General features: G+C 39.8%; 1 protein-coding gene across 3 annotated transcripts; it reads right to left on the minus strand.

Moving 5' to 3' along the window:
• INSIG2 (insulin induced gene 2) lies at positions 1 to 27,719 on the minus strand. Of its 3 annotated transcripts, none has more exons than XM_049889185.1 (6): positions 27,579 to 27,719; positions 16,477 to 16,853; positions 10,589 to 10,713; positions 6,498 to 6,664; positions 6,224 to 6,323; positions 1 to 4,814 (listed from the first exon to the last, which is right to left on the minus strand). In XM_049889185.1, the coding sequence occupies exons 2-6, from the start codon at positions 16,718 to 16,720 to the stop codon at positions 4,773 to 4,775; spliced, it is 678 nt and encodes a 225-aa protein (XP_049745142.1). In that variant the 5' UTR covers positions 16,721 to 16,853; positions 27,579 to 27,719; the 3' UTR covers positions 1 to 4,772. The 3 variants fall into 3 exon arrangements, with proteins under 3 accessions (XP_049745142.1, XP_049745144.1, XP_049745145.1); XM_049889187.1 differs by having other exon boundaries at positions 27,682 to 27,715; XM_049889188.1 differs by lacking the exon at positions 27,579 to 27,719 and adding an exon at positions 15,023 to 15,144 and having other exon boundaries at positions 16,477 to 16,610.

A 27,719-nucleotide genomic window follows, 5' to 3' on the forward strand; every position in this document is an offset into this window, starting at 1 on the left:
ATTAAAGAGATGATTCCTCTAATTGAACAAGAGTAATAGAAAAAAATAAGACCCACTCCTAAGCATATTGTGGTGAAATTTCAGAACACCTACAATGATGAGAAAAACCTAACAAAAAAAGTAAAAGAAAAAAGTCGGGGATGAAGAGAGCAGAGACTCTAATTAAAATCCTAATAAAATCAAGGCATCAAGACATTGAAAAAGCATTTCACTCAAATGGCCACTGGTCACAAGGAGTACAGATAAGATGTTTCCTTCCCACCTGGCCTCTGAGATCATTCCAGGTAACATCAATATTGATGTTAACATCTGGCCACCCAGGCCTTGGACCTCTACTTCACTGCTGCTCATCTTAGCCCACTTCAGGGAACCATGAAAACCTGGTCGTTTGAATCACACCCTAGACCCTCCACTTAAATTCCTCTCTAACTACAAACCTCAAGTCTTTCACCCTCCCCATTAAACATGTTTCTGAACCTCCTCTGACCTCACTCTATTCTCTCATGTTGTCAAGTCAGCACTGTGTATTGAACTTCCTTCCTCAATTTGCCTGGACCCCATGATAAATCTCTTGAACTTTTGCTAGGACCCTCAATTAATTTCTCACATATCTTTGTGCCATGCCTACCAGCTAATCCCCAACTTGAATCAATCTACTCCATCATGGTTGGTCTAAACTCTGGGCTGCTGAAACCACCTAGAGAAAATGGCATGCATGCAGCCATGCTGATTGGCTCCACTGCAAATATCTGATCCCCAGGCTCAAATGCATCCTCAAAGGCCTCAAAACTTGCTGGCAAGTCTTTTATCTCTGGTCAGTTCCTGTGCCCATTCTTCCAAATCTGTCCAAATCTCCACCACTCTTTCAAAATTCTCAAGCTACCCGCAGCTTCTCTCAATCCCAATAAATGACCTAGTATATGATCAAGTTTTTCATACATGCATTTTGTGAATTATTTTATGATACACTGAAAAACTTTAAATGTTAAGATGTACCAGGCTAGAAAGGCACTTTCAACATAAAACGATAAAAAATCATCTTCTTCTCCATCTCTAAAATTAATGAATCCTTCCAACTACACTTCATAGTACCAGCTACCCTCCGCCGGAAGCTTCTGCCTGTCTTGACTTTGTCCACATCATTCTTCTCTTCTGGCTCTCCTCCCACTCTTGACCACACCTTTGCCTCCTTGCCCAGCTTCTCTGCCTCAGACTACTTCTCCCTCACCACGACATGCTCCCTACGTGATGCCATCCACTCGCGGCTTCATTACTGCCACACGCTGACTTCCTTATTGTCATCCAGTAATCCAGACTCCAATACCCAACTGCTAATGACTCAGCCTTACCACATGTCCCCTACCACACCTCAACCTCAACATATATTCAAACCTAACTCCCATTCACCTCCCTCTCGACATTCTTCTCTTGGTTAAAGCAAGTATCATCCACCTGGCTTCACAAGATGGAAAAATTAAGTCAGTTCTGGCTGCTCCTCTTCCTTAACCTTCACACCTAAGTCACAAAGTTCAGGTGATTTTACTCCAAAATATATCTTACAGTGTTCCCTCCTCACTCTTCATTTCCAATGCTATTACCCTACTCATCTCTCTCAGCCCGACCCTCTCCCTTTTCTTACACATATCTACGCTAGTGAGCACCAATCTAGCTGCACATTAGAATCACCTAACCAACCTGTTACCGTCAAGTCGATTTCAACTCATGGAAACCTTGATGGCGTAGTGGTTAAGTGCTACAGCTGCTAACCCAAAGGCCAGCAGTTCGAATCTACCAGGTGCTTCTTGGAAACTATATGGGGCAGTTGTACTCTGCCCTATAGGGTCGGTATGAGTCGGAATCAACTAGAGGGCAAGGAGTTTTTAGAACCACCTAGGGAACTTTAAAAATCCTAATGCCCAGGACACAACCCAGACCAATTATATCAGAGTCTGTTTTTTATGGGGGTGGGAGTCAGACATCAGCATTTTTTTTCAGATCCCATGTGATTCCAGTAAGCAGCCACATTCGAGAATTTTCCAAGATCAAAGACATGAACCCACAAATTGAAAGTGCATATCTGACACCAACCAAGAAAAATAAAAACAAATCTACAACTACACAAATCAAAGTGAAACTGAAAACCCTTGAGGATAAAGAGAAACTCATTTTAAGCTTCCGAAGTGAAAGGACAAACTGCCTAAAAAGGGAAGAAAATTACACAATAGCTGGCTTACAGAATACAAGTTAAAATCTTCAAAGTGCTCAAGAGAAGACCAACCAAAACTGTGAGCCTTGATTTTTATAGCCTGCTAAATTATTCTCAAGAACGAAATAGACTTTTTCAGACACAAGCTAAGATGCTACTACTCACAGACCCTCACTGGAAGAACTACCTTACAAAGAAGAAACTTCATTAAGAAGAAAAATGAGCCGAGAGCAGTACAGAGATAAGTAATGATCCTGACCAAGTCTGAATGCCTCCTAGAACATACGAGACGTGTGAAATGGAGGGAGGGACCACTGAGACATTCCAATGACCTTAATCGAGGTAAAATGGCCCAAAGGCAAAACAAATAAATAACCTTTACAACATAAGTATAACAGGGCTCTGGCTAGTTAATTTTAATTGTTTTCTTGTGCTTTTGTAGAATTTATTCTCAGTTGTCAACTGTTCCATTTCTGTAACTTTAAATAAGACAAGCACAGAAGCATTGTCAGTCTGGTGCTGTTAAAACATTCCATTGTTTCTTTCACTGCAAAAATAGGTATTACATATTTATATATTTGTCAGAATATCAAAACTATTTTTTGGCATAGTTCTCATCTTTTCTTACTTCTATATAAAGTGAAAATAATTTAAGGATGCCAGTGACAATCATTTCAATTTCCCCCAAACTATACTAAGTTTCCTTTCATTCTGTCTTGGTAAGTTCAATCACATATGCTAATTTTATTGACTAAATTCTAAGACTCTCCACAAAGTGGGAAAAAAAGACTCTTAACCAAGGTGATAGTTATATATTTAATACACATCTTGCTTTTAACAGCAATTTTCAAAGCAAATACATCATAGTCCTTATAACTTATTAAAGATTTTATAGTGCTTACAAAGTTGATTCTAAAAATATACCTTATTTGTTCTAAATGAATAACATTATTTGGAAGATAGAATAATAAATTACAGGAGTATGTTTATACCACTATAGTTGAGGCTGTATATATATATATATATATATATATATATATTCAATATGAAATTCTTTTCGGGTTTTCACAATTTCAGCCTTAATGTGTAAAAGCAAATTCAAGTTTGGCACACAAGGTCTTAATCTGATAGCAATGTTTTTAAAACCAAACATTAAAACAATCCACTGGACGTTGTAGGAGAATAGCAGCCCATGCCCATACATACACTTTCTCTCTCTCTCACTCCCAACACACACACCCGCCAAAGTATTCCGAAAAATTTGCCCCTGTGTATCAGACAGTTGTCGGCAATTCAAAAAATAAAAATTGAGGGAAAAAGAAGTTAGCTAAGAATATGCTTAAACCACACATAAATGTCTCCAATCGTTGAAAAGATAGGCACATCACTGCTATCAAGATCTTTCACACGCACAGAATACCAGCCCAATACACTCTTAAACAGACTTGAACTATTATTCACTAATGGGCGCAGAAATACAGAAATTATGTACCCATCCGTTCACCAGAATGCACGTAAGGCTCAAATCTCTGCATTTCACTGACAATAAATCACATGACCTTGACCCAGCTAAAGTCATTTGCTTTACCACACGGTAAGAGAACCCGACAGAATTAGGAACTTTATTTTGATCTGTTTGGGAATTCTTATTTGTCCCATGGGCAAAAGCAGCGGGATACTGGATTGCAAATGACAGCTAACATCACTTTACATTCTGTGGCACCGCAGAAGGTCCTTTTGTCTTTCCACACCATGCATGTATTCTAGTTAAATGCTCTAATAGCCCTTACTTTTAGATAATTTCTATATACTCTTTCAAATTTAGACTCAAAACAGCTTACTGCTGATCACTTCTCCTGGTCATCACATGTATCTCCAGTAAAAGCTGCCTCAACAGAAAAGTACTCTTTGGACTCTCTCCTGTAACAACAGTTTGAAAACATTCTACGAAGTTCCTTTTCATCAAATATTAAAACACCAAAAGCTCTCTGAAAATAACATTAAAATCAAAACTACCCACACATCAGGGGACCCACAGCTCATGCGACTGTAATTAGAAAAATAAAAAAGGCACAACAGTAAGTGAAAGAAAAAATAACAGCTTTCTATTTGCTTTTTTTTTGCGGGGGGGGCTTTCCTCTTACTTTATTTCCCTATGTTTATAAATTATTCAAAGCATTCTGATACTCTGCATAACAGGAATAGGATCTTTTGGCACATCAATGGTGAGATACAATGTATGGTATGTTTAAAAAATTAATTAAAAAAATTTCATCTATTAATCAACATTTTTTTAATGTAGTGCATATGTATTTTACAGTTATTTAATTCAAAAACATAAAGGTTTATAACTGATTTACAGATGAAGCAATCACAGATTGCAGTAATGTATTTATATATATGTGTATGTGTATATATATATATATATTAAAAAAATCTATATATATACTAACAGAGGGGAAAACTGCATCCTGGCAATTTTACAGTCCGAAGTTTGTTGGCATATGTATCCTTTACATGCCCCATTCATCTTGTTTTCTGTTCAAAAGATATATTTTTGTATTCTTCATTCCTGATGAGATTTTTCTGCAATGACTTTACATTCATACTGCAAAAATTAAAAGGTTAACAAATTAAGATTTCTTTTGAATAGCATTTTCCAAATAAACTAAAAGGCTATCAAATTAATACTTTATTATTAATACATGCCTGTTTAGTCCTCAAAGAATCTGAGAATTGTGCAATGATTAGGATTAAATGACAAATATGATAAGGAAAATGAGAAATTCACAGTTTAGAAGCGAAAGACACATAGCCGGAAGCAGAGAAAGACAAGGTTTCCCCATGACAAGCAGATGACGGCAGTATGATTTACATCAACACTGGAACATGAACACAAAAGGAGAGAAAGGAAGCAAAGTAGGTTTTTTTGAGTCTTCAGTAAGGCAAATCGGCAAAGGAAAGGTCACAAACTTAAAGACACAACTGAGGTAGTAATAAATTCAGATAACTTTTTAAAAATCACTTAAAGATATAAACCAAAAAACGTTTTTACATTAGAAAAAGCTTCTAGTCAAGAATATTTTAAAAGCACAGCTATAAAAATATGCACCCACAATGCCAAATAAAGTTAACCAATTTGCTTAGGATAATTGAATGGCTAAATTATCAAAAAGATAGTAAACACTTAATTCTCCCAGCTGGCTGAAATGGTGGTGGTTGCTGTTGTTAGACACCATCAAGTCGGCCTCCTACTCGTGGTGACCCCATGCACAACTGGACTGGACTGTTGTGACCCATAGGGTTTACATTAGCTGATTTTCAGAAGTAGATTGCCAGACCTTTCTTCCTAGTCTGCCTTAGGCTGGATTTAGCATCACAGCAACACACAAGCCTCACTGACAGATGGGCGCTGGCTGCAAATGAGGCGCATTGGCTGGAAGTGAAACCCTGTCTCCCACGTGGAAGGCGAGAGCCCCACCACTGAACCACCACTGCCTCGTGGCTAAAATGGCAAACTGCTTATGCAGGAAACTTCTGTGGCCTCTAAACGTTTCTCCCTGATCTCTGCCACCTATGAGCGAGGACGTTATCAACAATGTCCTTTGTTACTAAACGATAAAAAAACGATAGAAGGCCTTAATTTGTTAGAGGCTATCCTAATTAATCCTAATTAATATCTATTGTAGCAACATAATTATTAGCCATGCCCTTTTTCACTTTTAATAGTGCCCTTTTTTGATGGAGTTGAAACAAAAACTCTAAGATTCCTGTTTGGATGATAAATCATATCACCATATCCGTAACACATTTTGGTTTTTCTATCCAGTGGCTCCTTCAACTTTTAATATACCTATGATTAAATTCTTCCAAATGATTTATTTCAATGGAATTGCAAAAGAGAAATCAAAGAACGGTGTCTTTACGAATCGCTTTCCCTCAAAGAAGTAACGTCGTTTAGAGAAAACTTGTCATACAACTCCATAACAGAAAAGTGGTTAAGGAAACATGGCTTACCAGTGCCAGCTGTCGACCAATGTTTCCCATTGTTATGCCTCCGGCAAAAAAAATGCAGGGTAACCAAGAACGTACATAGAGAAAATCTGGAGATGTGTACCTAGAATGATAGAAAGATTTTTAACAACCCGCAGAGGAAGTACAATGGCATGTACTAAGACAATTACAGTGAAAATACATTGCTCTATAAACCGGCTAATTTCAAAATCTCAATTCTGAATTCAGTTATCATTTATTTATCTAGCGCACCAGCACCAAAGAGACTACTACTTACTGATAAACACCATTGTAGACTAGCAGTTGAGTGACCACGGTTGCCAAGAAAGCAATTCCGACTCCAAGGCCAAAACCACTTCTGGATCTATCGAAAGTCCACCACAGTCCAATGGATAGTGCGGCCAGTGTAAGAGACAGCTGTATGTTGTTATCAAAATCCACTTTCTGAGATCAGTGTTAAAGAGGCATCGAAAAACTTGTAACCAAATAATATCAACTTGTCATTTTTCTAAAATAGGAGGTGCTACTGTTGAGAAGGGAACTGCCTATTCTAGAGTATATTTGGTCTTTTGACACAATATACCAGATTAAAAAATTAGGTGGGATTAAAACTGTCTCTGGTATTTACTAAATATACAGAGGCCATAATACTTCATTAAGAGACCCGACAGACCCTCAAAAAAAAAAACAACAGTCTATATACAACCCCAATTATAAGATCAGGCCCATTATTTAAGAAATGCTTTCTTTGCTAAAAATGTAACTAGAAGCCTCTGAACACAAATATGGCTAAAGAACACACTTTTGCTAAAAAGGAAGCGAATATTACTTCTCAAACAGGTTTAGAATTACTTGAGAATCATACAGGAACTTGAAAACAGAAGAGTTGACAGCTATTTAACAGGGTACCACGTTTTCTATGTATGTGATTTACTGACAGACACATTTTATAATAACGCAGTTCAGAAACAAGAGGACCAAGGACACAGTATCCCTTTCTATTATGTCAACTGTTCTAGTTTTAATTTGTTGAGGATAAAGCCTTGAAGTGAACATTATCTTGCAACCTGCCAAGCTATTTTGGTGCCTGAGACTTTGCTGGTATAGGACAGTTTGCTCAAATGATATTTTATTTCCATCACCTACTCAAGCATTTATTCACAAATGTATGGCTCTTTTCTACTCCAAAATCTCTGAGCAAAATGAAGCTTTACAAATTCAATTTTCTCATTTCTTTGCTAGAGGATTATACTAAGGGAATTAATTTCAAGTGTCATTAAAAGGGCATTATCTATGTCCCAAAGGCCACATCTTGGTTCTTCAGTTATACCCTAGGGGCTACTAGCTGGTATAACTGGCCATTCTGTAACCTCAGAGGAGAGATCAGAAGTCCCCAAAATGCATATAAAACCATTTCCCACTTCCTTAAATACATTGTTGTTTACCCCCGACCCCCAACCACCTTCCCACCACACCAGCCAACATCCTGGACACCCAGCTTGCTTATACTCAGCTACTGTGGGCCATTCCCTCAAGGGCACTCCTTGTTTAGGCTTAAGTGATCCAAAAACCTACAGTTTATGGGCATGCTTTATAGAAAGGCTTTTCTTATTTTTTTTTTTTCTGCTAGCTTTATAGCTAAAACACCAAAGAAAAGAATGTGCTCTGATTTTCACTATCCAATAAACACTCCTGTGAAGAGTCAAATTGATTTAACTAGGTTTCACCTTTATTAATAAATAAACTTCATTAAGAGTCAAACAAAATAAGCAGGCTTCTGGGGGAAACAGGTAAAATACATCAACCTTCAAAGCAGTACTGTGTGATTTTCTAAAGTCAAAGTAACCTAATATTAAAAGCAGATGCTATAAATGTTGTTAGGATTTTGGATTTTGCTAAAGGACGGGACAGCTAAGATAGATGTATTTAAGCATGTTATTGAGAGAGAAAGGAAAGAGTGCTACAAAGTAAAAAATTGAAATTAGAAATATGCAGTTTTAAAAATTCCACAAAGGGTATTTAAATTTCTCTCCTGAAACACAGAAATCACAGCAGAAATGTCTGGGATAGAAAGGTCTAATTCCCCCAGATAGAAAGGAATTCACACTCGAAGGGCCCTGGGGTTGGACAATGAGACATTTCTAGACCAGAATCAGGATCCCTGGGGTCAGGTCTCAGCTCTGCCACAGCTGTGCAGTGGGAGCAACTTAGCTAATTACCTAATGTCTCCAGTTTTCCATTATCCTATTGTGTTTAGAAAGAAAATGTTGAACTAGATGATTTCCAATTTCTCTTCTAGATATAATGTTCTATGATTCTATCTTTTTAAGCCCTCCAAACCACTAGATTTTTTTTATATGAAATCATAAATCTCAACTATTTCACCAAAATAAACATTTTGGGAAGTTCTTAATACAAAAGGTAAATCTGAAATGGGAAACCAAAATAATAACAGCCACTGAGCGACTTCCAAATTCATAGACCTCCCAGGACCAGCACAACTGGGGCATAGTAAGGCAGGTGTGTTTTCAGAATCTAGGACCCTGCCTCTTTCTGTGGTTTCTGTTCCCTAGCTTCTCCAAAACCCCTCAACCCTTTTAGTAAAAGACACAGGAATCTACTTGCCACAAGACCCATTCTCTTTGTCCAGCTAACTTGGCCAGCCCTCAGCCCAGCGCAGTTATAAGGGCAAACCTTTGGGCAACCTGAAGTACACTTCCTGCCCTTCCCAGTACCAAAGACTCCCGTCACCTGCACTCTCTCACCTATATCTGTTAGAATAGAGAAGCCATGACTAGCAGTTCCCAGACCCTCTTCTACAGAGGGAAGTCAGCAGGGGTGTGTGGCAGGGGAAAGCTAGCGAGGATGATAGGATAAAAATCTTATGAGAGCAAAAACTTTTTTTTCTTCCCAGTCTCCCATGGTTTCCCTGGCACTGTGCTTGCTCCCATTTTTTTCAAAGAATTCTTTTTTTTTTTTTTAATTGTGCTTTAGGTAAAAGTTTATAGAGCAAATTAGATTCTCATTAAACAATTAATACACACATTGTTTTGTGACATTGGTTGCCAACGCTGCGATGTGTCAATACCCTCCCCTTCTTGACCCTGAGTTCCCCATTTCCATTCATCCAGCTTTCCTGTCCCCTCCTGCCTTCTCATCCATGCTCCTGGGCTGGTGTGCACATTTAGTCTTGTATCTATAGTTGAGCTATGTGTATTACTGTTTGTTTTACACGCCTGTCTAATCTTTGACTGAAGGGTGAACCTCAGGAGTGACTTCAGTACTGAGTTAAAATGGTGTCCGGGGGCCATACTCTCAGATTTCTCCAGTCTCTGTCAGATCAGTAAGTCTGGTTTTTTGTGAGTGTGAATTTCATTCTACATTTTTCTCCAGCTCTTTCCGGAGCCCTCTACTGCGAACCCTATCAAAGCAGTAGGTGGTACTAGCTGGGCACCATCTACTGTGCTGGACTCAGTCTCCCTTGCTCCAGATAGGGTAGAATCAGTGGAGTATCTTATCTTAGATGGCCCTTCACAAGCTTTTAAGACCCCAGAAGCTATTCACCAAAGTAGGATGTAGAACATTTTCTTTATAAACTATGATATGCGAATTGAGCTAGATGTCCCCTGAGACCACAGTCCCCAGTTTGGATGTGTCTATGAAGCATCTATGTCTTCACCTTGGTTAAGTGAGGGCAAAAATTTTTGTTCTAGGGGTGGAGATTTTTTTTTCTGGGGGTAGAAGGCAGAGGGGAGAAAGGAAATAGAGTCTACCTTAACCTCCAAGCTAGGGCACTATAAAAATATTCATTAATTACTAAATAAAATAACCAGGATCCTTAATCGAACTTTAAAAATATGTATGGGGGCAGGGGGAGGGAGACGGGTGGGAATGTTCTTTTTGGCCAAATTCTAAGCTGGATATTTCTCCTTATGCCTTTACGAACATTTATGTGGTTTATTGGTGTTGATTAAAACCAGTGACAGTGCACCTTTTTTAAAAAAATTCTAACTTCTTTAAATTAAAACGCAAAACACATCCAGCACCTGAAACAACCACCTATTGACAACTTTACATGAAGACAGACAGAAAATCCTTTGAAAGCATACCTGTTTCAATTGCAGAATTACCAAAACTATGTATGTGTACAGTTTTTAAGTGATACCAAAAAACAGGGATTTATACGCAAGCTTATGCTTCAAACTGTAATTGCACAGCTACTCCTGTGATGTTTCAACAACACCATTCACATACTTTTTACGACTAAGTAGGCATTTGATGACAGGGAACTTGCAAGGGGCCGTTTAACCTTTGGTTGGCTGGAAGCTGCTCTGTTATTACGCATTTTCATTACCGCGTAAAGGATACAGCGCTGGCATGATTTATACCAACAAAGACAGCTACACACCGCATTACACTGGACCACTCTCTTTTAAATTTATGTGGCTCTCCCAGATGCCTGTCAATGCAGGGGTATAATAACCCAATCACAGCTGTGGAAAAAAGAGAAAAAAATGAAGTCATCTCCAATGCTGTGCTGGCAACAACACTTAAGCTAAAAGAGTTACCTCATATGAATTTTAAAGACTCTTTTTTAAAAAGCTCTTCAAGTTACTTAACATCAAACACTGATGGTTTTAAACTTACCTTCCAAAATAAAAAAAATACACGGTATATATAACATATACACGTGTGTGTGTGGATAACACCACTGAAGAAAGCATCGTAAACTATTACAAGAATATCCTAAATTATAATTGGCAAAATACTATTTAAATGTATGATTCATCATTGAGCAGGGTGGACTAGATGAGTCAGGCTACTTTTCTATTATCATGAGACTTGAAAAGCATTACATCAGTTAGCAGTTAAGCAATGTTCTCTTTAAATTATTTAATCATAAAACATGTATTAAATGCCACAAATTCAAGGAAAAGCTAGAAGCGTAAACATGTACAAGCTCACTGTACACATTACATTCTGACAGTGCTGGCTCTTCCATTAAGTAGATGATCCTTGCCCCTCCAGCTTCTCGTTCTCCTGGGTCTAATGCCATGTCCGGAGGTCTAACTTACTTTTACCTGGCACTCTACTGAGTCTGTGTGCCATATCATCAAAGCAGGGAAGTTCACAACAGAAATTGACATACAAGGCTCCTTCTCCACATAGAGAAAACAGTCCAGGAATTAAACATTTTTGGTTACAATTTAAATTCACTGGAAACCCTGGTGGCGTAGTATTTAAGAGCTATGGCTGCTAACCAAAAGGTCAGCAGTTCGAATCCACCAGGTGCTCCTTGGAAACTCTATGCGGCAGTTCTATTCTGTCCTATAGGGTCGCTATGAGTCAGAATCGACTCGACGGCAACAGGTTTTTTACGGGTTAAAAAATAATAAATTATCTTATACATTTCTTACTTTTGGAAAGCACATCCTGAATGCTAACTGTATGTCATGGGCTGAATTATGTCCCCCAGAGAATGTGTGTATCAATCAGCCTGGGCCATGAGTCCTGGTATTGGATGATTTTCCTCTATGTTGTAAATCCTGCTTCTACGATGTTAATGAGGGAGGATGGGTTGCAGTTGTGTTAGTGAGGCAGGACTCAACCTACAAAACTGGACTGTGTCTTGAGGCAATCTCTTGAGATATAAAAGCGAGAAGCTAGCAGAGAGACAGGAAGACCTCATACCACCAAGAAAGCAGTGCCAGGAGCAGAGCACATGCTTTGGACCCAGGGTTCCTGCGCAGAGAGGCTCCTAGTCTGGGGTAAGATTGATGAGAAGGCCGACAGAGAGAGAAAGCCTTCTCCTGGAGCTGACACCCAGAATTTGGACTTTTAGCCTACTTTACTGTGAGAAAATAAACCTCTTTGTTAAAGCCATCTACTTGTGGCTTTAACATTTAACATTTCTGTTATAGCAGCACTAGTTAACTAAGACACTGTGGAATTATAAACAACTGTACATAAACGTCTATGACTGAGACTCAAAATATTCTCACCCAATTCTTAACATAAACACTTGTCAAACCTAAATGTTTTATTCATGAAGTGGGAGAGATTTTTAAATGCTAAGTTAGTCATTAAAAAAGACTATTTAATGAACTAAAACACTTTTTAACAAGGTAGAAGGAAAATGAACTTCCTCAGATTAAATTTAACAGGAAATAGCTGGGCAGCTTCTATCTGCAAATCTTCCTAAACAGAATGATTATGTTGCCATTCTGGTAATAAAGACACAACGGTCACATCAGTCGAAGAGTATGTTTAAAATGTCCAAAACCACCTGTGATGCATCATAAAATTATTGTACCAAAATCGAAGCACCTGTGTGTCAGAAGCCCCTGCTGGCCTGGTCCTGGCTAGCTGTATCTCACAAGCAACACACTCAATCTTCAAGGAAAAACAGAAATCAATTAGTATCAAAAATCACAGACTAGCAGAGAATGGAGCCCTGGTGGCCCAGTGATCAAGAGCTCTGGCTACTAAGCCAAAATTTGGCAACTGGAATCTATCAGGCGCCCCTTGGAAACCCTATGAGGCAGTTCTACTCTGTCCTATAGGGTCACTGTGAGTTGGAATCGACTGGATGGCAACAGGTTTTTTCGGTTTTAGCAGAGCAATGAAACACACCAGAAAGAGGCTGCAAGACCCCCTCCCCTCTGGAGGAAAGATGCCACATAGCTCGTGCACCTTGCATTCCCAAACACCGAGAGTGGTCTTTGGGGAGGCACATGCCCAACACACAGCATGGACCACCAAGAGATGAACAACAAAATTCTGCAATCCAGAGCTATTTTTTAATAGTTATTATTCCAATAACTATTTAAAATTTTAAGAGTAAATTTTAAAGTGTCACGATATATTCCTATTTCAAAGACTTTGTAATCCTATGAGATTAACTGACAGCATTTCTCCAAAAGTCTACACAATTAAACTGGTAACAAGCACGCCTAACAGCTGAAATGTAGCTAAATGAGTATCACCTCTTTTTTTCTCGAAGGGTCATGAAACTAACAGCTCGTCTGTCATTCTTCTCTCCCTCTCTTCCCTTTGCCGGCTGCTGAGTAAAATCAACTAAGATCTGGCATTCCAAGTCAATTTTCCTAAATAGCTGATGCCATAGGTAAAGAATTATCACAGAAAATACTGACGCGTGTGCAAAGATACAAATAAGTAAAGCTGACTATATTTTTATGCATGTGATGTCAGACTTGCAAGTGAGAGACAACTGAGGAGACGAAGCAAAGACAAAAAAAAAGGAATTTAAACTGCCATGCTGCCAAAGTTGGGATCTGCCAATAAAAATCAAATCCATTGAGTATGCCTGGTTCACGGGTGCTCATTGAGAGGGAGAATTCGAGGAAGCTTGTCACTTCCCATTAAATGTCTTCTTTCTTTCCTTTAAATAAAGGCACGGCGGAGTTAGATAGCATACATGCTGCACCGTGTGCTTCCTCCGTTCGAGAGCTCAGCAGAAGTATGTCTGGGCTCCTTTTTCTCTTCCTCCATTTTCTTATTTTCACAAGAGAGCCTGTTAAAATCATGCCTGCATAAAATCGTATGCAAACACAGCCCTGCTTCATCAGATGGTTCTTTGATACAAAATCACATTTCTTGTGATATCTTTATTTCCCAGGGACTAGTTACAGTCTACTAAGACCAAAGACAAAAGAATTCTGAAACAGCAGGACTAAGTCATCACTTTTCATGGTGGTGTGTTTAACGCAGTGGTGCACTAAAGGGAATACAGTTAAATCAAACATTTTGCAAGGAAAGGGGGCTGAAAAAAACAAAGCCACTCAGTGGGACAGGCTTTCTTAGAAAATTCTGACAGGATAAGGCATTTTGTTTTTATTAACAAATACTTGAACCTCCACGATGAGTCTGGTTTTTGGTAGTTGCTGGGGATTTAAAAGCAAAAAAGAGTAAGACGTGATCCCAGTCCCCAAGTGGCCACAGAAACGATGAAACACAATAATGTGTTACAGGTCATTGTGAACACAGTCATCTTCTCCTGGCATGTCAGGGAAGCTTCACGGAAGAGGTGATCCTTGAGGCAGCGTTCACCAGGTGGAACGGGGTAGAAAGGGGTTTCCCATCAAAGGGAGGTGCTTGAGGAAAAGTATGGACAACTGAAAACACCCAGTATTATCTAGAAACTCTAAGTTTTAGGCACAAAGGGGGCTTCAGAGTCCAAAAAGACTCTGAGAAAGGCAAAAGTAGACAAGGGTCATCTTACAAAGAGATTTTACCCTGCAGACACTGAGGAATAATGATAATAATGCAATCAGATTTGTACCAGCGAAAGGGAGATCATTGTTCTTACAACATGTGGTGGAAGTTGGGGGCAGAAAGAGAGAAGACTTAAAATTCCAAGCATAGTGGTTGAGGGCCCGGACCAAGAAAAAGACAGAAGAAAGATGCAAAACGTGGCACCTGGATGTGGAGGTGAGAGCAAAGTAGTCTTACAGGGCATTCCAGGACCGGGTAACTGACTGCTGAACAGGGAAGATTTTCTTTTTCTTTATAAAATTAGGTATTGCTTTCATAGGCATGGATGTAAACTGGCTACTTGTGATTTTTGAAGCAACTATTTTCTCCACCCGATGTCAGCTGCCTTTTCTCTCCTATAATTTTTAAGAAAGATTCCTTTGTGGCCTTCAAGAGTGCTGAAGAGGCTTCTATGTGCAATTCTCGTATACTGCACACAGGAAGAGGTTAATCAACTTTTGACATCAGCCATTATTAAACTAAAAGTAGGAAACTAAGAAAAGGAAAACAAGATCAAAAGAAGTTTACCAGCATTCTCCACTAGTTGTCCCTCCTGAGCCCCTAAGAAAGGCAGCAAATACCCTGGGGGCCTTCTCTTTACAGGCAGGAAGTCGGGGTTCTGGAGGCCCTCTGAAAGGTAGCTGCTCAATCTATGAATGTTAATTGGATCAGAAAATCAAAGGACGAGTATCAGTTTTTCTAGTTTAAGATGGGAAGAACTATTACCTAGAGAGCTTTGAAAAATACAAACACGTATACCACCAAAAACAAATACATATACATACTCATGTATACACACAAACTCTCACACACTATGTCGCTTACGTAGTTTACGTTTTTTTCCCTTGATATTTTCCCTAAAATAAGAGAGGGGACATTATGCAACAATTCGGTTTCCATCTTTAGCAACCTTCTGAAATCTGGTATCTTCACTAAATACCATGACTTACCCAACAAAATCAATACTGTAAATATTGTAACAGTGAAAGATTAGTATACAAACCACACTCAAGCCTTACCACAACGGTACCCTTACATCCATGCGACAGGATCATGTAATCATCCAGTATGTTTCACGAGGTCATTCTAAAACATCTTAGAATTAATTCCTCACCCTTTGACCTCCAGCTTTAGGATGTAAGCCAAGAGGGACCTACATTATATTGCGAGGTAGTCACTGACAGATGGGTGGTGGCTGCCCGAGAGGTGCACTGACCGGGAATTGGACCCGGGTCTCCTGGGTAGAAGATGAGAGTTCTACCATTGAACGACCACTGCCACCCTCATTTATTATTCCTAAAGTATGTTTAAAAACAAGATATACGGGGAAAAAGCATACACAAAATCTGAAAGAAAACAAAAACAAAAAAACAACATGAAACTTTAAACCTGAATAAAACTATTCCATCTTTTAAGTTTTTATCTGCTTCAAAAACAAGATGACATCAAAACCTTAAAACCAAACAGTAGTGTCATCACCCAGATAACCTAAAATAAGATTTACATGAGCTGGGTTGAAGAAAGGACAAAGCCAAGAGGTTAAATGCCCTATGTCTAAGGGACTCAGGATTGTTTTTAGGATAAAATTTTAAAGGTTCCTACTTCAGGCAGAAGCCAGCCACAAAAGAGTCCATACTTTATGATCCCACTTATATTAAATTCTACAAGAGGCAAAAATCACCTAGAGTGACAGGAAGCAGATCAATGAGAGCCTGTTAACTGGGGGTGGAGAAAAGGCTGCAAGGGGGCACAGGAAAATTTGGGGGGGGTGAGGGAAATGTCTATCTGGATTCTGGTGGTGGTTACAGGACTGTATGTACTTATCTAGACTCATCAAACTTAAAACAGGTCCATTGTTTTGTATTTAAATTATACCTCAATAAAGCTGACTGTTTTTCTAAAAAGTTTACAGCTCAGACAACATCCACACTCATTTATACCATTTCTCTCCTAAGCATTTTACAGAAACATCCTACACATACCTGAAGCTGTGCCACAGCACGGTGGTACCCACCATGCTGAAGAAAAGATGCTTGTAATCACGTCAGGTGGAAAGAGGGTCACGTTTCTCTGAATTTGAAGTAAATTTAATACTAATGCAAGAAATACTCCAATCAAAAACAGCACGACTCCACGGATCAGCAGGTTCACACTCCGGCTAGTGACCCATGAAATATACGGGCCGCACTTTGTGGGCCCAGGCGACTCTGTCTCTCCTTCTGCCATGGTTTCATAAGTTCAGTGAGCCAGCAAAGAAACAGCTTCCCTGCTGAAAAACTCAACAACCGTCTGTGAATCCAAGCAGACTGATGCTTCAACAGTACCTCATCTTGTCCTAAAACAGGACCTACCAGAAATCCTGCAAGAAATAAGAAAAAAGAAGTCAATGTGTGTCTAAAAATGATTATACAATTGTCTTGATTTCAATACTGATTTATTTGAAAGGGCAAATAATGAAACAAGTCTGTATACTAATTTATTTAAATTAGATATTTACTGAATAAGAAGGTTTTAAGAAGTATTTTTATATGCATGATGCAATGAAAAAATAAAGTGCTACACATTTGTATCCACTGTGACAGAATAAGTGACCTAATAGAGTTAAAGTCAGAATAATAGTAAAACCAGCTTGCCACACCTCAGAGGAAAGCAGAGCAGGTTACTTGAGACTCTTCTACTGGAATACGGAAGATCAAAACTCACATTTCTGCTTCTACCTAGACCTCCAAGCCCACCAGTCACAACAGAGTATTTTATACTTCACAAAAAATCAACATATTCTGACTGAAAATGTGTTTTTCACAATAAAGTATGATTTGCTAATGAGGACAACCCCAAGAGAAGAGCAAAATTATGTGATTAATGTTTAATGCTTACATATTTGAATTTTTGCACAGAATAGACCACTAGCCACTCACCTACACAAACACCAGTCACAGATACCAGACCTGACCCACACTCCCCAGGGCCACAGCTGTCTCATCCCTGCCACAGCCCAGTCTGCCGCTTGCTCCAACCATGGCAGCTACTATTGTAAGTTGGAGTAAGAAGAAAGGAAGCTAATGAAGAACAACATAACGGGTAGGTTCTAAGTTTTATCCACATGGTCCCTGACTCCTAAAGCCCAGAACTTTGCCAGCACAGTCTAGGTATTCATTCACTTCTCTAAACCAAAGTGATCTTTCTTTGGTGTTTTTTTGTTCAAGACAAATAATAACATTTGAGGCTTTCTATGTGCTGTTCTAAGGAGCCCCAGTGGTGCAGTGGTTAAAGCGCTCGGCTGCTAACTGAAAGGTCAGCAGCTGGAACACACCAGCTGCTCCATGGGAGAAAGATATGGCAGTCTGTTTCCATAAAGATTTACAGCCTTGGAAGCCCCCTGGGGCAGTTCTACTCTGTCCAACAGGGTCACTATCATTGGGTTGGTTTGGATGTGCAGTTGACACATAGCAACTCATTCAACCCTCAAAATAACCCTAAGAGGTAAGTGCAATTATTATGCCCATTTTACAGGTCAGGCAAATAAAGCAGAGAAAGGTTAAGTCACTTGACCAAGTTCACATCCCTCCTAAAAGGCCAAGCTGGGATAAAAATTCATGCAGTCTGGCTCCAAAGCCCTCATTCTTACCATGATGTTCAGGCTCCCAAACTGTCCCATATTCTTGTACGTGTTTTCTACAAATACTAACATTTACTAAATGGGAAAATACTACACAGACTATTTACGTAACTTGCTTTTCTTCCACCCGACAGTAACATATCTTGGGAATATGTGATCTATCCTTTGAATCCCAAAGTAGATTATTTCAAACCTTAGTATGACACCTATAATAGCTACCTTATAATTATGTCTATAGTTGCTTTATGAATTATAAACTTTTATGTAGGTCTTATTTACTACCATATCTCCCACTGTACATACCCAGAAAGGTACCTATCTAGCCAACAGTGGGGGCGCCACATATTCATACCTGTTCAACTAAATCGTGTTAACTTTTTAAATCAGACTATACTGGGTTAAATAAGCTTTTTAGAAGGCAAATCTAGCACCTAATCAGCAGTAAACAATAACTTTTCTTTGACTTTCCAAGTTCTACACTATCTTACAAATGAATTTTGGAATAACACCCATGTAAAAACAAAAACAACAAAAAAAAATTTTTTTTTGTTTTTTTGAGTAATCAGTATGCAAATAAGAATATTTGTAAGTACTAGTAACTTTCACAGCCTCTTGGGCGTATGTGGTAACCACTCACACACTTTCTTCCTGAGCCCCCGCTGCACCCAAAGCTCTTTGCTCCACACTCAGTGGGCGAAGAGTTCCATAACGAAGCAAGTCTTCACAATCCTAATTGAGCTCTTCAGCTGACAGAACTTGAGAAATTAGTCTATATTACAGCATGGGAAATTCATGGGAAAACATTTTCTACATGCCAACTGAAAATGCCCAGAAAACATCTCCTCCTGACCTGACCCTGCAGGCTATTCCTTGCTGTGGTATCCAGCATATTAGCATGTCATATGTTCTGGTCACTTTTTAGTAAGGTGTTCAGAAGCTACAGAGTTGTTGTTTGTCACCATCATCATCATCACCATCGACTATTGACGGAGTGCCCATTTATGAAGGGCGTACTCTGTACCAGACACATAGCAACTCTAATATTCAACATACTATAATCCCAAAGGTAAGTATTATCATGATCATTTTTCTCTGTACCAGACACATAGCAACTCTAATATTCAACATACTATAATCCCAAAGGTAAGTACTATCATGATCATTTTATAGATGAGAATACCAAGTCAAAGAAATTTAGGAACTATTAGCTATGGTCAGAAACCCTGGTGGCATACTGGTTAAGAGCTACGGCTGCTAACCAAAAGGTCAGCAGTTCAAATCCACCAGTCGCTCCTTAGAAACTCTATGGGGCAGTTCTACCCTGTCCTATAGGGTCACTGTGGCTGGACGGCATTGGGGTGGTAACAGGGGAGCTCATGGTCACATGACATGCAGTTTGGGAACTAGAATTCTACCTCAAGTCTGACTGATACCCGTCTTCTTTCTTCTATACCTTGAACCCCACTCATCTTAACTCCTCGGACTTCCATTTTTTAGTGTATGGTTCCTTGGAAACTCTATAGGGCAGTTCTACGCTGTCCTAAAGGGTCACTCACTGTGAGCTGGAATCGACTCGACAGCAACGGGTTTGGTTTTTTGGGTCTCTGTAGCGGATTGGTTACTGAAAAGACAGCCAGACATTGGAAAACCATCTCAACTACGATACGCTCCCAGGCTATAAGTAGGCAACTATATAAGAGCACAAAGATCGTGCGAATAAATGTATGACCACCTTAAAATTTTCTTTAAAAGCCTAGATGGAGGTACGTCTTAGTCATCTAGTGCTGCTGTAATAGCAATACCACAAATGGATGGCTTTAACAAAAAGAAGTTTATTCTCTCACAGTCTAGTAGGCTAGAAGTCCAAATTCAGGGCGTCAGCTCCAGGGGAAGGCTTTCTCTCTCCGCTGGCTCAGGAGGAAGATCCTTGTCATCAATCTTCCCCTGGTCTAGGAACTACTCTGCATAGGAATCCCAGGTCCAAAAGACATGCTCTGCTCCCAGCGCTGCTTTCTTGGTGGTATGAGGTCCCCCACTCTCTGCTTGCTTCCCTTTCCTTTTATCTCTTGTTGGATAAAAGGCTGTGCTGGCCACACCCCAGGGAAACTCCCTTTACATTGGATAAGGGATGTGACCTGAGTAAGGGTGTTACATACAGCCCTAATCCTCTCAAATAATCTAATCTTGCCTCATTAATCACAGGCAGAGATTAGGATTTATAACACATAGGAAAATTACATCAATCACAAAATGGAGGACAACCACACAATAGGCCATGGGAATCATGGCCTAACCAAGTCAACACATATTTTGGGGGACACGATTCAATCCATGACAAGGTATAAAAAGATGCCTTAAAGAAAAACAATAAAATGGTCAAGTTCCATACTGTATGAGACCAACACTTGACCCTTTACTTCCCAAACTCTTAGTAGGCACAGCAAACTTCCCATTGTGTTTCTAAAACAGCTAGTAGAAGAATATATGTTTTGACTGATCCAAATTGCTCCAGTAAATCATTCCTTTCTGTTCATGATTTTTTTTTCCAAAAGGGAATTAATGGCAAAGGATGTTTTATAGTGAACAATATTTTTAAGGCAACAAAATAATATCAGTTTTTAAAAGCTATTTCAGTGTTTCATACTATCATAATCACTTGCCAGTGTCTGTCAAAGGACACTGGCATTTTGGGCAGTACAATTCCTTACCAAAGACATTTAGCAGCCCAAGGTCCCACCCACTAAATGCCAGTACACCCCCCACCCCATTAGAACAACCAAAAATGTCCTCATATACTTCCAAATGTCCCCAGGCAGACATTGTCCTCCCACTGAGATCCACTGATTGCTAAAGACTTCTTTCCTCACTCTATTGCAAGGCTGTTAGAGGTTTTTAAACTGTTTATGTTATGCTGCCACAAATGTTTATTCAACTTTTCCTGGTAGTGCATATTGACATTTCCTACTTCACCCCAAGTTTTCTTTTAAAATAGCAGAATGCTTGTTTGTTGTTTATTTGAATGAGATCCAAAAAGCTGATTGTGACTACATCATAATGAAAAGCCAAACTCGTTGGCATCGAGTCGATTCCAACTCTTACGGGCTCAATAGGACTACAGAATTGCTGAGTCAGAATTGACTCTATGGCACACAGCACAACACACACAGGACAGAGTAGAACTGCCCCCATAGGGTTTCCAAGGAGCAGCTGGTGCATTCAAACTGCTGACCTCTTGGTTAGCAGCCGAGCTCTTAACCACTGTACCACCAGGGCTCCAACATCATAATACAAAAGTATAAAATTGTTAGAGAAAAAAATAAAAGCTAAAATGCTTTAGAATCACAGTATCCTAAAATTGAAGAAATGGACGGGAACTAAGAAATCATTTATTACAGGAAGTGTGAACCCCATGCAAAAAAACCAAAAACCTTGTGTAAAAAAAGAAAAGAAACTTGTGTATATGTGCATTTTTCTGGGAAGAGAGTTTGGTGATTTATATTAAGTACTCAAAGTCCATAATCGAAAAGAAGTTAAGATCCAGTGCTCTAACAGTTTTGCATTTTACCAGCAAGGCAAAAGAAACCAACGTGGTCTAGTGAATTGGCAAGATCAAGACTACTACTGGATCTTGCCCGCGGTCAACTTCGATGGCGACTGGTTTATCAACCTTATTCCTGATACAACTGCTTTCCTTGATATGGGCATGTAAGTGGGCTTGCAAGGCCTTGACTCTGCACCAACTGAACTCAGTCCTTGAGGTTCTGTCCGTCCTCTTCTGAGAAGCTGAGTGTTTAGAAGGGTTTTTAAAGCAACTGGCTTTAACTTCCAGATTGGATGCAAACTGAAAGAGGTTTCCCAGAAGTGGAATTCACAGACCTGTTAATAGTTCCTGGACAGTTCCTTAAACATGCTCCTTGAGACCCATGCTCAAGGTTTCACAGTTTAACCCCTTTGTTCTCATTATCACAGAGGCAACCCCAGGGGTTCTCAACCATGCGTCAAGGCACAGTATATATACATTAATAAGGCATAATATATATTGCAAATAATTCATTACTGAAATTAGAGAATGGCTAATTTCTTTAATAAGAGTTATGTATTGAATTGTGTCTCCTCAAAAGATGTGTTGGAATTTTAATCCCTGTGCAACTGGATGTAATCCCATTAGGGAACATGGTTTTCTTTGTTACGTTAATGGGCCATATTAGTGTAGGGTGTGTCCAAGCAAGCACAAGCTGGAGGGATGGGGGGGCAGGGGAATGCCACGTGAAGATGATCAAGGAACTGAAGAATGCTGGGAGACAAGGATCTTCCCCCAGAGGCAACAGAGAGAGACTTCTAAAGCTGTTACCCTGAATTCGAACTTCTAGCTGCTTAAACTGTGAGAAAATAAATTTCTGTTCTTTAAGGTAAATAATAGTTTTAAAAATAATAATAATAAAAAAATGAACTCCTGGAAATAACTAGACTTATCAAAGAGATAGGAAATCCAATAAGACCATTCACCCCTACTATGCAAAAAAGAAGTTCCTAAAAGAGCAGGTTTCTAAACTAGTCACACACTGGGTGAGTGGGTTGTTTTAATGGGGATAAATATCCACTGATTTAACTTGTTTTGAAATTTGGTTTTCTGATTATACATATTGGTATTATTTTCTTAAAGCAAAAGCTATCTGTACTTCTAAATACTACTCACAATGATAAATCTCATTCTCCAAAATTTACAAAAAAAAAAAAAAAACCTATATTTGAAAAATTTAGATTACTCAAGAAATAATTTGTTGATCAGAGAAGAAGTCTTGAAAACCCCAGTCAACACCCCTTCCCCCCTTCCCTTTCTTTGTCTGCTAACCACAAGCTTGTTCTGAGCAACAATTTTTCAGGAAGTCACAGCAGGTAGTGGCTCCAGCCACTGAACTAGCCCAAGCCACACCTTGAAGCATGTGCAGATTGAAGAGATTGAGTCCTTCAAACCACCCCGGACTGACTGTCACTGGAAAGAACAATATTTCCCAGCCCATGATTTCACCCGATTCCATTTTAAAAGTGAGGGGTCCCACTACACGCACATCCAACGGAAGATGATTTAATATGGGCATGGGAGGGCTAAGGGCAAAGAGTTCCAGGTACCAAACCCAACCACCGACGCCTTTGGAAACAAAAGGCTCCCAAGCCCCCTTAGACAGTGAGCACGTGGTCTTATGGTCACTAGACCCCATTTTGCTCCTTGTCTACGCAGACAATAAATTTCCACTTTGTTTCCCTTGCAAATGGCGGTATGGCGTCCATTTTATTTCAATCGGCTAATAAGACAGGACAAGAACCCTCATTTGGTTACAGTCTCACTTAAAAAAAAAAAAGACAATAGCTCAACAGATCCTTAACAACGAGCCTGATAAGCAGACAAGTACGTATTTTTAATCACGGTCTTGCAGAATAAAATAGGCTAAGTAACTTCGTAAGACCACAAAACCAGGTAGCACCAGGACTAACCCCCAGTATTCTGACTCCAAGGGTTCTTTCCATTTCAACACATTTTGCCTTCATCTACAAACACTATAAAAGAACAATGTAAGTGCCACACAATAAAGAGTTCATGTTGATAAGCTACTGTACTGTTAAAACCAAAATAATGCTTTTTCAACACTTTATAAAGAAAAACTTTCTACAGGACATGAAAAATTCTACCTTGAACCTGACCTACTAGTTCTCAAAAATACATTACTGAGTATATTGTACTATTTGTATAATCTACAAATTGTTGTTGTGTCCTTGAGTCAATTCTGACCCATAGAGACCCTATGTACAACAGAACAAAACATTGCCCAGTCCTGCGCCATCCTCACAATCTTTGTTATGCTTGAGCCCATCACTGTAGCCACTGGGTCAATCCATCTCATTGAGGGTCTTCCTTTTTTGCTGACTCTCTACTTTACCAAGCATGATGTCCTTCTCCAGGGACTGGTCCCTCCTAATGACATGCCCAAAATATCTGAGAAGTCTCACCATCCTTGCTTCTAAGGAGGATTCTGGCTGTACTTCTTCCAAGGCAGATTTGTTTGTTCTTCTGGCAGTGCATGGTATATTCAATATTCTTCGCCAACACCACAATTCAGAGGTGTCAGTTCTTCAGTCTTCCTTGTTCATTTTCTAGCCTTCTTATGCATATGAGGTGACTGAAAACACCAAGGCTGGGCCAGGAACACCTTATTCTTCAGGGTGACATCTTTGCTTTTTTAACACTTTAAACAGGTCTTTTGCAGCAGACTTGCCCAATGCAATGTGTCATCTGATTTCTTGACTGCTGCTTCCATGGGCAATGATTGTGGATCCAAGTAAAATGAAATCCTTGACAACTTCAATCTTTTCTCCATTTATCATGATGTTGCAAATAGTACCTTATTATTTGAACTATTCAAATAGTTTGCATAGATCAATGACCAATCATCATCAGTACTGGGAAAACATTATTCTAGGTATATGAAAGCCTCTTAATAAATTGATATTATCACTTTTAGATAAACAAAACAGGGTTATAAGTGATTCTGGGTTTTGCAAATGAAAATCAATTATGTTTACTACTGAAACAACTTTTAGGCAATAGGCTTTTGAAAACAAATACACACAAAAAATCTCCTAGTAACTTTAAAAAAGAGAGAGCTGCATTTTAACAATCTTAATACCCTAAACCCAAACACAAGGTCATTTACCTTCCAATTATTGGCAGTCACAGAAATATGTTTGGTCCCAAATTACCCTCACTCTTCAGGTGCCTAGGTCAGACAGACTACTAAATAATAAAGTTAAATTACTACCTCACATCTTTTTTATCATATGCTCTTTAAATTAGAATGGCATTCTTTGAAATAGTATAAGCACTAACATTAGAATAGACACACTTAAACCAGTTTAATCCTCCTTAAATAAAAGCACACATGTGAATCACAGGCTAGGGGCACTAAAAACTTCAAGAAAAAATTGTAGGCATTGCAACTCAACTTTCCACTCAACATTAAAACCCAAAATTACCAAATAGAAGACACGTGTTAATACTGGTGAAGGGAAAGGTAATACACAATATGGGGAAGCCAGCACAACATAACCATGGCAAGAGAGGTCACTGAGAGGAACGAAAGGATAAAGGGCAACTACAGTAACTACTAGAGCATAGACAATCCTGCGACAATAGTATTAACAAACAGTAATTTACAAATGGATACACAGGTAGATAGATATGCCAAGAGGTGTGCGAGGGTGTAAGGGAGCCCAGCCACCAGCAGATACAGGTGTGGTGGTGGATATTTCTACATACATGACTGTAGGTGCTCCTCGTATTAATACAGACAGTAGAGCACACAAGGGCCACAGTCGGGGAAACCTCTTAGACATAACCACATACCTCGTGGGATCAAGTTCCTGGGCTCAAAGGCAAAGGACCATAGACTCAGGAGGCATCTATGTCAATGGGCACAACATAATTCATAATGGCATTGCTCTGCATCCTACTTTGGTGAGCAGTATCTGGGGTCTTAAAAGCTTGTGAGCAGCCATCTAAAACACATCTATTGATCTCTTCCCATTCGGAGCAAAGGAGAGTGAAGAAAACCAAAGGCTCAAGAGGACTAATAGACCACATGAACCACAGCCTACACAAGAGGCCAGAAGGACTACATGGTGCCTGGCTACCTCTACTGACAGCTCTGATTGGGATCACAACAGAGCGTCCCAGACAGACTGGGAGAAAAATGTAGATCAAAAAATCAAATTCACAAAAAAGATTAGACTTACTGGTCTCACAGGGACTGGAGGAACCCCCGACACTATGGTCCTAAGAAACCCTTCTAACCGGGAACTGAAGCCTTTCCTGGAGACTACCTCCCAGCCACAACAGACAAGCCCATAAAATAAACACCTGAGAGGCACGTGCACCTTAGAACAATCAATTATATAAGATCAAAAGGGCGATATTTGCTTAAAGGCAAAGATAAGAAGGCAGGAAGGGGTAGAATATCAGGACAAGGGGAAAGGGGGAACCCAGGGCAAAAAGGAGACAGCACTGACACATTACAGGGACTGAAACCAATGCCATGAAACACTTGATGCACAAACTATCAAATGGCAATCTAATTTGCTCTCTAAACTCTCACCTAATGCACAATAAAAAAAAAAAAAAAAAATGCACAATACAACTAAATAAATAAACCCAAACACAGAAGACATTAGGAAAGCAGCATTCACATTCTATCGCTGCTTAAAAGTGTCAAATCTCAGTTCCTAGAACGGTTACTCTATCATTTGGGAATAATTAATAACGATGAAAACAAACCATCTTTAAATTACTGAACTGCATTTTATCCTTTCCTTTTCAGTGAGATCGTCTGTAAAAGCAACAATTGTCAACTTAAAAAGAACCAGCCTCTTTTTCAAATGTTTGTGCTTCAAGCTTGGCCACTACGTTCTGAGAACTACTGAACACAATGTCTGGAGAAAGAATAAAAGGGGAAAATAGGACAAGCACATGGTTAATTTTTTTTTTAAGGTGGGGCCCCTACATTCATTTTCATTCAGCGGTTCACTAACAGGGCCAAACCCAAAAGTTGGAAAATGCAATCTAGTCAGCCACTGCTTGGATGCCTGCATTCCTTCCGCAACCAGAATTGGAGCCTGTCCTCTTCCCCTGCAATCCCCAGCTCCCTTGCAATACCAATCTGGGTCAGTTTCAGTGGCCAGCCTGTCAAATCTATCCATTCCTTCTTAAAGCATTTCCTCATCAATCCTACAAAACAGCAAACTCTTCACACCATATTGTCCTCGACCATCTAGCTAACAGCATATTTTAACAAATTTTTCTTACCACTGACTGGACATAGGCCATTATCACTTAAGTTTTAACATCCCCTCCCTCCCAATATCCATATTCCTTTTCTTTCTGTTTACTGCAAATACCTGCTAACCAACCCTGAAATCCTAGTAATTATCACCAACTTCTAGGCCCAGGCAAGAGGTCTCTTTGGCTTTACCCACACATCCACTCCGAAGGTATCCAATTCTAATCCAAAATGTCAAAGTCCCACTCCCCAGTTCAATGTCAACATACCTTTTCGCGGATTCTAAACTGACTCAGATAGATACCCAGCTCTTTGGATCCATCCCTGTCCCAAGCCTGTGTCTCTCGCCTCTCAAGTCCTGACAGCTGTATGCCTGACAGCTCATCGACCTCCTCCACCCGTCAGACCTCCAGGGTCGCCCTTCCCACCGTCCTCCAGCCTGCTTTCCGCTCAGACACTGTTCCACCGTCCGCGGAGCCTCGGACTCTCCTACAACCTTTCCCCGGCCCCTCTGTCCCCTTTCCGATCTCGATGTCCCACTTCCAGGTAACCGGAGCCCCCCGCCTGCAGGCCCTGGCGCCTGTCCTCATCCCCATCTGTGGTCCTGGCTCCCCGCACCTGCCACCAGGATTCCCACCTTGCAAAAACACAAGCAGTTCCTCTTCCCGTGAGACACCTCTTCTCAGACCGTTTCTCTCAACATCCAGTTACCCGTGCTTTTCCGGGGTACGCCAACTTACCCCCGCCTCCGCCATCTTCTAGGACCAGCCCCGGCCCC

Source organism: Elephas maximus, chromosome 6, assembly GCF_024166365.1.
Source record: "Elephas maximus indicus isolate mEleMax1 chromosome 6, mEleMax1 primary haplotype, whole genome shotgun sequence".
NCBI classification, from domain to species: domain Eukaryota; kingdom Metazoa; phylum Chordata; class Mammalia; order Proboscidea; family Elephantidae; genus Elephas; species Elephas maximus.

Coding starts and splice junctions, on each gene's coding strand:
- INSIG2 (XM_049889185.1), bottom strand. CDS start 16,720: ATGGCAGAAGGAGAGACAGAGTCGCCTGGGCCCACAAAGTGCGGCCCG. Junction 6,324..6,497: donor GTCTACAATGGTGTTTATCA/GTAAGTAGTAGT, acceptor CTATCATTCTAG/GTACACATCTCCAGATTTTC. Junction 4,815..6,223: donor TTGGTCGACAGCTGGCACTG/GTAAGCCATGTT, acceptor TAATTTTTGCAG/TATGAATGTAAAGTCATTGC.